The following is a 12,757-nucleotide window of genomic DNA, read 5'->3' as shown; positions in this document are numbered from 1 at the left end:
GGGCAGCCATCGCTAGTGGCTCTCTGGGTCTGCGCAAACGCGGGCCCCAGACTGGAGGGATTCACTTCTCCTCCTGGGGATGTGGTCAGGGCAAGACCAAGTCTGGGATGAAATGGAAAACATCATTTCAGTGCTTTCATTTCGTGAAAAGCCACAAAGCGTGGATTGAACAGCTGACGTCTTCTCCAACGTGTTCCGAACCCTGCCTTGGCCTGACCCTGCTGCCGTGTCATGAACGGCAGGGCCTCAGGCTGCACCGCTATTCTCCGTGGCACGTTGTGCTAAGCTTGAGCTTGTCTTGTGCAACGGTGTGCTTGTTCCCTGTGGGGTCAAAATAGATCCAGTGTCACCTCTTTTTATGGTAAATGTGAGAATCTTAGAAGAATTAACTGTATGTGTGATAAGAATTCGGCACGAATACTTAACAATTGTTTTTACAGCACTGTTGCATTACAGCACTAATTTGCTTTGCCTTAGTTTATTGTTCCTTGAACATATTTAATTTCGTATTTATTTAATACAGCAGTGGCCCAAGTAGTGGATTAATAACAAGACACTGGGATTTGTTGTAATTATATTCTGCTTTTGGTGCAGAATCTGACCAATGAAGAGCAAGTAGTTGTCATACAAGCAAGGACAGTTCTCACATTGGCTGAAAAGGTAATAACGACTGCATCCCCCGTCAGTAAGCGCGTGTCATGAAAGCATCTGGCCCTCTCAGAATAGCTCACCTGAAGAGGCTAGTGATGTAAACGGTAGTTGCATCACAAAATGCCATGATGCTTTATGTGGAATTACACTTACACTAGCCTTCGTCAAAATAAAGGTAATATTCAGGCAGCACAGACAGACATTGCTTCTTTTAAAATGTTACCTAATTAGCAAAACGCTGTCAGAAGGTAAAGGGCTAGGCTTTGAAGTCATGCTTTTTCCCATCACCAACAGACACATGAAAGAAAAATGTGATAATACAGTTAATTTTTCCTCTCTACTTAGTGAATTTCAGTAAGTCCCTGCAGTGCATGCTGACCCCCCTGAGGTCGCAGGGGAAGCTGACACGCGGGCGAGCTGCCCCTGCTCCCTGGGCTAAAGCACCCGCTCTCTGTTCTGTGCACAGTGGCTCCAGCAGATAGAGGTGACGGAGTCTGCGCTGCAGCAGAAGATGCTGGACCTGGAGAATGAAAAGGTACCGAGAGACAGGGGGAAGGGACCGGGCGGAGGCAGCGGGAAGAGCCGTCGCGTTAGTGCCGTGGCCGCTGCGCTGACTGCCTCTTCCTCCTGTCCCCAGGAGCTGTTCAGCAAGCAAAAAGGCTACCTGGATGATGAGCTCGACTTCAGGAAACAGTCCTTGGACCAAGCTCACAAGGTGAGGAAAACCAGTCTTGACGGGATTGTGGCATTTCGATGGACTTGCCTTGTGCACCGTGTGTAGCTACAGAAAAACTCTGCTGTGGGCAGGACTGCGCATGGAGTGGCCCGAGGGCTGCATCGGCTGAGTTTTAGACACATCCTCTATGCCCTGAGCTGACAGTGAGTTCCTTATGGACAGGGTTCCTTGTGTTTGGGTGGTCCCTGCAGCATTAGGACCTCAACATGAATTTAGTAAACACAAGTTTTAATTTAGCGGAGGTTTCAGTAAATGACTGATAAGAAAATGATATTTTAGGTAACTTCTCTCTTCCTTCCAAAACAGAGATTTTAGCCTAGACATTTCCTTAGATCTTAGATTACAGCCTTGCTAACCCAAACACCCGGAGCCATTATGTGATTCTGTCATTTGAAATGAAACTGCTTTTAGGTCAGGTTCATCATTAGCTGATCCTAAGCCATTTCAACCACCTCTTCAGTCATCAGGTGTCTTGTTTCCTCCCGTTAGAGAGAAGTGCAGTACCTACTCATGACAGATGTAAATGCATACATTTTCATATCGATTTCTCTCATTCTTTCAGTTCCATTTAAATCTTGAGCACAGTTATGCTTCCTGAGAAGCAATGAGTATTTATGCCTCTCTTTCTGGACACCTGTTACATCTATTTGTATCTCAAACCATTTGGGGGAGCTTTTACTCAATACACGTTCTGTCCTGTAAGGGTGATTTTTAAGACTGATTTTGCCAAATGCTGAGCTGTATCTGGAACCAATGTCTATGCGCCGTGGAAGCCCTGGGAAGTACAGCAGCCCCCCGTACCTGCGGCCTGAGCCCTAAAACCAGATTATCTCCTGCAGCCTTGAGCTGTTCTTTCTGAGAAGCGGTTTGGTGCAGCCAAAGGCTGAGCCTGTAGGATTCATCTTCAAAGATAAGTCCCTGAGAGAGGTGATGGCCTGTGTCTTGGGCGAGCTCTGAAACAGATCCATTCGTCTGACTGTGCAGAAACTGGCAACAGCAGCCGAGTGGGAGAAACCGTACGGCGTTGCCTGGAGCTCCCGGTAACGTCGCGGCATCGGCAGGAGAGCTCAGAGGCGGAGCCGGGGCTACCGGCCGCGGTTCACTCGGCACCTCTGCGTCCCACGGGCAGCCGCTCGCTCCCGTCCGTGCGCAGTCTGTTCCAGGGGCTCAGATTCACAGAGGGATCCAGCAACAACTGGCTGCCCCTTGGCTCTGCCGCTGCCGGGGAGGGAGCGAGCGTGGCAGCCGTGCTGCAGCCCTTGCAGAAGTAGCGGAGGGGTTTTGGCATTTTCCTGTGTTCTTCAAAGGCCTCGCGCGAGTGTCCCCAGGCAAAGCGAGGGGCTTTACTCCCAGGCGTAAGTGCAACCTGAAAACGGCGAGAAAGCTTTGTTCTGCCCCAAAACTCGAGTGGCAAAAGCTCTTTTGATTTGTGTAATTTGTTTCACTTCCACGTTTCCTTTGTGCCCCTTGAGATGAGGAGCTGCTAATCTCCCCCGCTAACTGCAGCCAACACGATTACCAGCTGGAACCACTAAGCTTTTTGCACGGTTTTCACTCCCTTTGGCTGCTGGCGGGGGATTTTGCTCCGAGAAGCACTTGGCTCACTCAGAGCCTCCTGACACCGCTGCTGCTGCTGAAGACAGTGAATTTCCCCACAATCTTCCTCCTTCGCAAGTCCACGTGATCAGAGGGGGATAGTGGTTGCATAATGGAGGTTTGGGGCCCAACAGAAATCCGTGTTTCGAATAACAGTGTTTTGTGGAGGCAGTTACAGTTAGCAAGGATGTTGGCGTTATTTTAAAAGTGAAAGCAGAATCTTCTGAGATCCAACCTGATCTTCTGCACAGACACCATGGGTGCTGCCCTTCGGTCATCATCAATACCCATAACTCCTGCCATGATGTTGTTGTTCTTGTAAATGCTTCTGTCCTTCTGTCCTGACCCTGCCAAACCATAGTAAGAAAACGCCACCAGCGACCTCGGGTAGAAAACGTGGTCGAATTGAGCTGAATTATCACAACAGACACCTATGGCATTTTCAAACAGCCCGTCTTCAAGCCACACCATTGCAGCCATGTTCTCCTGAAGCTGTGCAGAGCTCTGCAAGATGCCACCAGCTTTGGAGAGGACGTGCAAAGGTGCCATCAGTTGCTGCTTTGCCTCTTGCTCTGTGTCAAACTTGCTGAAAAAGATTTTGGCTTGCTTTTAGCTTGCGTGAAGGAATAGCATTTGTCTTGGACTTTGAAGCAGAAGACATTGTCTGGCGAGGTCACCTGCCCTAGGAGGGTGCTGGGCTCGGTCACCCTGGGGACACGCTGCCAGTCCATTTCCTACACACTTCTGTGTCTGCGGATCCAGAGGGTACCTCTGTCTGCGTGCGAGACGTTTTCTGATGCAGTGAAGGCTCTGCAGCCTGAGACTTGCAGGAACAGAGCCCAGCTACCAGATGTATTTCTTTGAGCCCAGAGCCTCTGGGAGCGGGCAGCTCTGCCAGAGGAAGCGCTGGAAGCACCTTCGCATGGGGCGTTTTAAGCGGGTTGGTACCAAATGCCGTAAGGACGCAACAGGGAGACATGGCTTTCTGGCAGGGATGCGAACTGGTGCCGTGTCCTCTGCTGCTGCCGGCAGTAGCTGGGAGAGGTGAACTGAGAGACTGAACATGGAATTAAAAAAATATCTGTAACTCACAGAATGAACCCCTTTCCCCTTTTTGCCTTTTCCCTTTTCTTTTTTTTTTTTTTTTTTCTTTTCCTTTTCTCCCCGCGGCCACCTCCCCCTCTCCAGAAGGGAAAAGCTGACACCCATATCCTCTCTGAGAGACAGGTTAGGCTGGCCCAGGGGCCACCCCAGTTCCAGAGCTGCTCAGAGCCCCACGGCAGGAAAGCAGCCTGCAGTATTTTCCCCCTGGACTGAGCTTTCTGCACTCTCCTGTGCGGGAGGCTCAGCACACAGCCCCTCTACCCGTTGCCTTGCCAGGGTAGAGTTTAGAGTTCCTCACAAGATCCTCATCCGACCAGGGACAAGGTCAAGCTGACAGCCTTATATTGTTTTTGATTAGCAAATTCTGGAATTAGAAGCCATGCTCTATGATGCCCTGCAGCAAGAAGCTGGAGCCAAAATTTCCGAACTTCTTTCAGAAGAGGAGAAAGAAAAACTGAAGAGTGCTGTAGAGCAATGGAAGCGACAGGTCATGAGCGAGCTCCGGGAGAGGGACGCCCAAATCCTGCGAGAAAGGATGGAGCTCATTCAACACGCACAGCAGGTAGGCGGGGGTGCACGGGCAGGGTGAGTCGGGGTGCGACGGTCCCTCAGACAGAAACGTAATGAACTTGTGAGCACCAGCCTCTCCTCATAGAGCTGTACCAGAAGTGGCTGGTCCAGACCTGGTTTGCCCTGGATAATCCCTGCAAACAGGGCATTTTGATTTTCATGAGTTTGTCACGCAGTGACGTTCACGGAGGACACATCTACAGCTTAAAACCCAATTTATTTTTTTTTTTTACGAGCACATACAATTTGTATATCCAAAAATAATACATCTTCTGGGTGCATCTGTATTTGGTTGGTTAATAAATATTTTCTTATTTGAAATCTGACAGAGAATTAAAGAGCTAGAAGAAAGAATTGAAGGCCAAAAAAGACAAATAAAAGAGTTAGAGGAAAAGGTAAGGTAATGCAGCTGAAACAGTTACTGTATGTGCACACGACCATACATCCATTTCACCTTGGCTAAGAAAGCAACCATCTTACAAAGAGTTTGTGTTTGTTAGTGCAGTGAGCTCACGTGAGAGCGCTCCAGGAAACCATTTTGCCTTGGCACTAGTCCCTCTGAGAAGGAAGGGTTGCCAGCTTAAACTGAGTCTTTCCTTCGGTCACCCTGCAGTAAGGTCCGAAACGCAGGACCCGGCAGGGACATGGGGGGTCCAGCTGCCCTGGGAAGGGTGACGGAGAGCCGCTGGCCCGCGGCGGGGTGAGGTCCGGACGGGCTCTGGGGAAGGAGCCGGGGATCTTCTCTCCCTCCCTCCCGTCTCCAGCATTTGCACGTGCAGCTGCGCTGACCTGCCGTCCCCCGAGGGAGTGAGGGGGCTCTCTGTCCTCTCCTCACCTGCTGCCACGGCAGTCACCGTCCCCGTGGTTAACGTCTCCGAGCTTTCTGCAGGCAAGCCATGACTGTTGAATGTTACCCTAAACCCACCCTCATCTAAAACCATCTGTTTCTAGTGAAATTGCCGTGGGAGAACTTGTTCAGGTACCACAGGGGCTGAGCTGGACTTGCACCCAAAACCAACCCCGAACCTTAGCAGTGCTGGTTTGGGGGTTTTTTTGAGGTATCAGAAGAATTCAGCTGATTTTTTTCCTCCCCATTTTCCAGAGCCCTTGGCTGTGGCTGGGCTTGGCTCCGCTGGGGCAGGAGGTGACTCTCATCTCTCTGAGGGACGCGGGGGCTCTGTCTGAGCCGAGCCAAGCCCCCAGCCCCCAGAGCTTACCTCACACTCTGTATTTCTTTTCAACCAAGAGTTTTGTTGCACACTGTCTGTAACCAGAGCATATTTCTCGGCTAAACACACTGTAAACTCTTATTCTCTTTCTTCTCTTCCATTTTTTCCTCTCTTCCCTCCCCTTTTCAGTTTCTATTTTTGTTTTTATTTTTCTCTTTAGCTTTCATTCTTTGGTCATAGTCCTTCAGGCCACATGCAAAAGGTAAGCCCTTGGAGCACCTCTGGTCTCCCCTCTTCTTCTTGTAAAGCATCAAGCCTTCCCCTTGCTGCTCAGGCTGCTTCAGCAGTTTTGAGGGGGTCTCCTGAGTGCCCCAGATAACCCCAAAATGGAAATCTCTAAACCCTTTAAAAAAATGTCTGTCCTAGGCACTGGCAGGCTAAAAATGTGTCAAACAGAATTTCCTTCTTCAGAGGGAAGAACAAGGCAAGAGAAAACCACAGCAGGCTTGAGAGCAAGGAAAGCTGTAACAAACCGGGGTGAACACCCAGTCCTCTGTGCTTGTCCCTCACCAGGGGCTCGCTCCAGCCAACCCTTGCTGGGAACCCATGGAAACCCACTGCCCCTGGGCTGGGGTCTCTGGCCCACTCGCAGCAGGGCTGAACCTCTTGCATCGGCGTGTCCCACCTTCAGGCTGAGTGACCAGAACCGTCTGGGGGAGAACATGTCATTTATAAACGTGTGTTTCTCTAAGCATCGGGCCATAGGGACCAAGAGATCTCCTAAATCCCCCTTTCCCCCATGTAAATAGGAGATAAATTGCCAGTCTGTGCTTCCAGAGATGGCAGAAAGTACCACACCATGGGTGGCATCGAGGGGAACCTTCCCTATCAGTCATCAGCGTCAACAGAGTATAACACAAATTCTTTTTTATCAGCTGTACAATTGAAACAGATAATTATAAATCTAACATTTACAGAAATTTAATGCCTGTTATTTTTGCCCAGATACACTTTTGTTTGATCCGTGTTTTTATATCTCTTGTTGTTTCAGCCTACTGCGGAAGCTACAGTTGCTTCTACTGTTACTACCAGGAAGACAGCAGTGATTACCAAGACAGAAAAAGAGACATTGCCGTTTCAGAAACCCCAAGTATCTCTCGTATTTTGCTACTGGCGGTGGAAGATGCGATTTTTCTGACCCTTGCAGACTCAAGCTGAACTAGGGTATGTGGAAGTTTCCGCACGGGTGACATCTGCACCACTGAAATCTCTGACTGAGCATTTTGAAAAGCTAGAACTAAGCCGACAAAGAAGAAAGCCAAAACCCCCCTCCCTCTCCTCCAGCCACAGGCTCCTTGCCGGGGTCCTGGCTCTGCTGCTTGAACTAACTTTCAGTGGGAGGCCTGGCTCTGCTGCTTGAAGTAGCTCTCAGCTTTACGTAAGAAGCAGAATACTGATTCAGATAAACTGAATATATTTTGGTTCCCTGCTAAGCAGGTACTAAATTGCTTCTCTGTAGAAGTGACTATGTCTTGTTTTATATGTCACACATTTATATTTGTTATTCACAGTTACTTAAAAATCTGTCTTGAAAGAAGATTTTAGGAAGAGTTCCAGAGGAGTAACTCATGAAAAGATAAATGTGAATGAAAACAAAGTGGTTTGTTCCAAGGTATCTCCTTATAACACAGGGTATGTCTGGTGGTTTGTTGAATGTCCCGCAAGCCCAGTTTTGGGGAAGACCGTGAAGCTACGTTCGGGAAATCAAGTTGTAATTTTTTTTTGGAGTTTTCAGTAGACCATGGCCCGCAGCACGCTGAGAAAAAAGGCACAAGAATTTATAATTTGCTGTCCCTGAATGGTGCCAAAAGGCTTACCGTTGTCCCAGCAAAAAGTTCAACCTCTGGCAGAGTGAACATAAACCACCTTATCCCTGATCCTCATGCTCGGGGCTGCGGGAGGCGGCAAGCGGAACAGCAGATTTTGTCACCTGGAGGCAAAGGAGCACAAGTACCTCAGAGCCTGAGCCCAGGAGGGAAAATGGATCCTCCAGAACACCAGGTGAAGGAGGGAAAATCCAGAAGAAATCCCACAGTGGGATTCACCGTATGGAGCTGCAGCCGAGCACCCAAACCTGGGGCTGTCGGGGAGGGCCCACAGCAAGCGCCCGTGGCAGCTCTGCGCGGCTGCGGCAGTCCCCGGGGCGCAGGACGCGGTGGAGGAACTGCCCGTCCCGTGGCAGTGGGAAACCAGAGCTCCTGACAGGTAGGCTGGGCCGATAACTGGAAACCCATTTATTGTGTGGTGACATGCACTGGGTGACTGCCTGTTGGTGGCTGTCAGTCTCTCCTGCTCAGGTTAAAATGCTTCTGATGGTAACACAGAGAAAATGCTGACGTTACCAACATCTTCATGTAAACATGATTTATTTATCTCTGTTTTAGTGCAGTAAGTTAGGTATTGCATTTCAGTGTGATGTAATCACAAATGCTTACTGTATGTTTTTAGATCAGTGGTCAGTCTTAACAAAAAAATACTGGGGAGGTAATGAAATACACAGTCAAATTTGTATGAACAGCAAGCAATCATGCTGCTATTAAAAATAAGTATTTTAAATGCAGTAGATTAAAATATTTTGGATTGAAAAGACAAATAGTATTCAGAAAAATATTTTAATTCACCGTTTCATTTACTTGTTTTCTAATTTGTGCTGGTAATGAGTTACTTGGCTGGTAAACATGATGGGGACAGTAGCTGCGGTCACCCTAGCGCTGCCTGAAGCTGCCTTCTTTAAGAATATTGAAAAATACAGGAATGTTAGATGGGGGACCAGAACCTGGCTAGACAGCTGGCGAGAAACCGCTGCTACCACAGCTTGGGGCAGTCTGTCATGCCCAGGAAGACCAGTGCTTGCTGGACATCATGGTCTCTCCCAAAATGAGTCAAAATACTCAAATCTCCAAAAAACAGATTTCTGCTGCTCCTGTGGATAATGCTCAGGGTAACAGTTGGCAGGAAACCAACAGGCAAATCAGCCCTTACACTGCTGCTTGGAGGCCATTTCTTCTTTGGTTTTGTTGGGGTTGTCCCACTACTTGTTACCTTGCCTGTGACTTGTACCTCTCACGGACAGTGCTCCTCACAGGACTTGATTCTGCTTTAAAGGAGGAATTGTCTCTCTGTACTTCATCCCATCAGTTTTCTGTTTTTCTTTTTTTCCCCCCTCAAATACTTTTTCTAAGCAGAATGTCTATCAAATCTGAGTTTGAACATCTCTCAGATCTTAAGGCGTTTCACTGCAGGGTATTGATTTGCTGCTCTAGATCAGATTGCGGCTTCTAAAAGCGGTCAGACACGGGGCATCTGCATACAGAGGGATGTGCACAGGAGGTCTTAGAAATTATTCCCTTCCGCGGTGCTCGCTGAGGTAATAATCTGTGCTCAGGGTTAGATGTGATGATGCGTGCTCTTCCTCAAAACTTGCGGTTGTATGTCTCAGCCCCCCTAGTTTCTAGAGCCGTCCAAATCCTTCATGCCTGTCAGTGTCACACCAGTCCCCACGGGCTGGCCTTTCCTGGGCAGTAAGATCAGTGAGATCTGCACATTCAGTAACCCAAAAAAGAACCTTCATACAGCCAAAGGAGGGAAATAAAAGCACTTTGGCTTGTAATTGGGGCTTTCTGAAATGTCTGTGGAAACAACTTCTCAACAGAGAGAGGGATCTCGAGTAAATGTTGTTTTTTTTCATTGGGAACGTGTGCTTGTAACAAGAAACATTGATCTCTCTTAAGTGAAAAACTAGAAAATCCTTTGGCCTTCTGGGCCATGACGCCACTGCCAGTTTCCTGAGGTGCCCCGGCCTGTTCCCGAGCAGGTCCAACACCAACACCTCCTGCACAGGGTTTTGCCTGCACCCAGAGCCCCGCACACACCAGCTCTGGGCTTCTGCCGCCGGTGGGTGGGGGAGCTCCGGGTGCCGCCGGCGGGGCCATCTCGGTAGAGCGCAGGCACAGCCCGCGGCCTGCTCAGGGCACGGCTCACCGGCACGGCCGTGCCTCGCGTGAGACAGGGTGTGAGGCTTTCCGGGAGCGCTGGCGGGGGGGTGGGTGACCTCCGGGTCTCAGGCTGCTCCGCCTGGCTGCGTGGAGGCATTTCAGACACTTGCTACAGCAGAAGTGAAGTGCTCGTGTGTGGGGTGGGCAAACCAATAGGCTCTGAGTTCATAGAATCACAGACTGGTTTGGGTTGGAAGGGACCCTAAAGACCATCCAGTTCCCACCCCCTGCCCTGGGCAGGGACACCTCCCACCAGACCAGGCTGCTCCCAGCCCCATCCAGCCTGGCCTTGAGCACTGCCAGGGAGGGGGCAGCCACGGCTGCTCTGGGCAGCCTGTGCCAGCGCCTCACCACCCTCACAGTAAAAGAATTTCTTCCCAATATCTCATCTAATCTCCCCTCTTTCAGTCTGAAACCGTTACCCCTCATCCTATCACTCCCCTCCCTGATCCAGAGTCCCTCCCCACCTTTCCTGCAGCTCCTTTCAGCACTGAAGGCCGCTCTAAGGTCTCCCTGGAGCCTTCTCTTCTCCAGGCTGAACACCTCCACCTCTCTCAGCCTGTCCTCACAGGGGAGCTGCTCCAGCCCCTGAGCATCTTCATGTCCCTCCTCTGGACCCGCTCGAGCAGGTCCATGTCTGTCTTGTGCTGGGGGCTCCAGAGCTGGACGCAGCACTGCAGGGGGGTCTCACCAGAGCGGAGCAGAAGGGGACAATCGCCTCCCTCGACCTGCTGCCCACGCTGCTCTTGGTGCAGCCCAGGATGCAGCTGATAGACCTTACTGTGTGCTTATTATGAGAGGCGTTCAGGGCGATACCGTTACTGCACCCTTACCACACCTACACATCCGTGTGCCAGCAGTGCCCGTGTGCGGTGGGGATCGCACCGCGGCACGATCTCCCGGCGATGGCGAAGGGCTGACGCGGCGGGTGGGGGCTGGTGCGGAGCAGGCTGCGGGGGCTGCGCCCCAGCCCTTCCCAGCGGGGTGCTGGGTGAGCCCAGGACGTGCTGGAACGTGCTCCGGAGAAACGGGAAGGGGAGGGAGAAGCATCGGACAGGGGTCCCAGGCTGCGGGCGACACAGGGTGCTCGGGCAGCGCGGGACGGTGGCAGCAAAGGCGACACCGGCGCAGGAGGCCAGTCACGGTCCAAGGCGTGCCGTTGTCCGGCGTGCCTTGGTTTGTGGCCACTTAACATCTCAGCTCACTTTTGATCCCATTTTGACCTCAGCGTGTGCGTGCATCCATCCAGACGTGTTGTAAGCGCAGGGAAAGCTGCGGTTTCAAGTATTTCATAAAAAAGTATTGCTTACGCCCCAACCGTATGCGGTAATTACGCACCAAATTGGAATTGCAGCAGCAGCTGAAGCGCTGCGGGTGGGTTGAAGCTGAGCACAGGCAGCCCTGCAGGGAGGGGGGGCACGGCCAGGGGGGGCAGAGCCCACCGGTGGGACCAGCCGCTGGAGGGGGCTGCCAGCACAAGGAAACGGAACGGCGTGTGCCGGAGGTGACCACCCGCGGCTGTATGGGCTGGTTGCAGCGAGTTTGGGAAGCTGCTTTGGGCAGTTACCTCCGTTATTTTTAAAGTGCGTGTTTAAGTCGTATTTCGGAGATTGAAGACTCCCAGGGAGAGGCAGCACTCACGTATTTCCAAATAAATAAGTTGTCAGCTAAGATAAGAGAAATTTTTCTTGATATTAACTTTTACATTTATAGAAGGGGCTTGAGCATCCAAAATTTTCATTTTTTCCTAATTACCTTAGTATAAATTAAAACCCCAACATTTATCATAGCTCCATTTGATATTTGTTTATTCAAAAGAAACAACACGCTGAAGCCCAGGTCTGTGTAAGGACAGCCCGGACTTGATGCACGAGCTTGTACTCGCCTGCACGTGCTTCAGGAATTCAGCTGCACGTGCCCAAGCCTCTGTTCGGCCCCGTCCTCAGCAGACGTTGGGGCTTAGATCCAGCGTTAGAGCCACATTGGTATGTCTGGCCAAAAGGCGTTCTGCCCGCAGGCGCAAAGCCCTGAGACCCTGCGGAAGGCAGCGTGTCCCTCGGGCTGGAATTGCTCAGGACACGACGCTCTTGGGTTTCAGAAGATTATTTCCCTCTTCCCTGTTTTTCCACTGTCCACAAGCTTCCTGCCCTGCCACCCTTGCCCCTGTGAGGTGCGTACACCCCTCCGGCTGTGGCCCCATCCCACCCAGCACCCCGCAGGAGGTGGCTACTGACCGTGCCATTCCCCAGGTCTCTCAGGGGAACCCCCTGTGGTCGCAGAGGTTCCCGGGCCCACCGGTGCGGCAGGAGCGGGGACCACAGCGTGGGAGATCAATGGGGATGTGTCCTGGTTCCCCGACCCGGCAGGGAGCCGTGCCCCTGAAAGAGGGAGTTTCGGTCCGTCCCTGCCCTTCCCACGCTGCCTGGGCTTGGGGGCACAGAGAGACACACAGACCCAAAGTCCCGCTCACCCCCAGGCCCTGCCTGGGGCTTAAATCAGCACGAAGGAGGAGCTCCAGCGCCACGCCGTTGCCCGCAGCCAGCTCTGCCGAGCAGGGGGGTGGTCACAGACCAAATCTCTCCACGGTGGGGGCGGGCAGCGCTTTGTAGCAGAAACAGTGGGGGGTTGTAGAGTGTGGGTGATAATCCCTCTGCTCGCCCTGGCCGTGGCTGTTGTGGTAAGGCGCAGGCTGTTAGGTTGTGGCTTCCAGTGTATCGATGCAATTACGCCCTTTGCAGCTAAAAAGTTTTCCCAAATACAATACGCTTTGTGTGTGTGCACGGGTGTCAAGTGGAGCGCTCTGAGATCGGCCCGTGAAGGAGTCTGTAAGTGTGTGCATCTGAGGAGAAGAGGAGTTGCCCATCATGACCACACAA

At 51.4% G+C, this 12,757-nt stretch overlaps 1 protein-coding gene across 18 annotated transcripts in view; it reads left to right on the top strand.

Moving 5' to 3' along the window:
• JAKMIP3 (Janus kinase and microtubule interacting protein 3) overlaps positions 1-6,066 on the top strand; it is a 33,213-nt gene extending 27,147 nt beyond the window's left edge. For 12 of the 18 annotated variants that reach the window (XM_086467399.1, XM_086467400.1, XM_086467401.1 and 9 more), the window contains 6 exons: positions 595-660; positions 1,118-1,186; positions 1,289-1,366; positions 4,446-4,649; positions 4,987-5,052; positions 6,016-6,066. In XM_086467399.1, coding sequence (XP_086323525.1) covers positions 595-660; positions 1,118-1,186; positions 1,289-1,366; positions 4,446-4,649; positions 4,987-5,052; positions 6,016-6,066 — 534 coding nt within the window. Of the gene's footprint in view, positions 1-594; positions 686-1,019; positions 1,052-1,117; positions 1,187-1,288; positions 1,367-4,445; positions 4,650-4,986; positions 5,053-6,015 lie in introns of all 18 variants that reach the window. The other 6 variants (XM_086467395.1, XM_086467386.1, XM_086467402.1 and 3 more) reach the window with 4 other exon arrangements.
• The last annotated feature ends 6,691 nt before the right edge of the window (positions 6,067-12,757 follow it).

Source organism: Leptosomus discolor, chromosome 6 (genome assembly GCF_034619465.1).
Source record: "Leptosomus discolor isolate bLepDis1 chromosome 6, bLepDis1.hap2, whole genome shotgun sequence".
Classification (NCBI taxonomy): Eukaryota; Metazoa; Chordata; class Aves; order Leptosomiformes; family Leptosomidae; genus Leptosomus; species Leptosomus discolor.
This window is presented reverse-complemented; position numbering and strand designations above follow the sequence as displayed.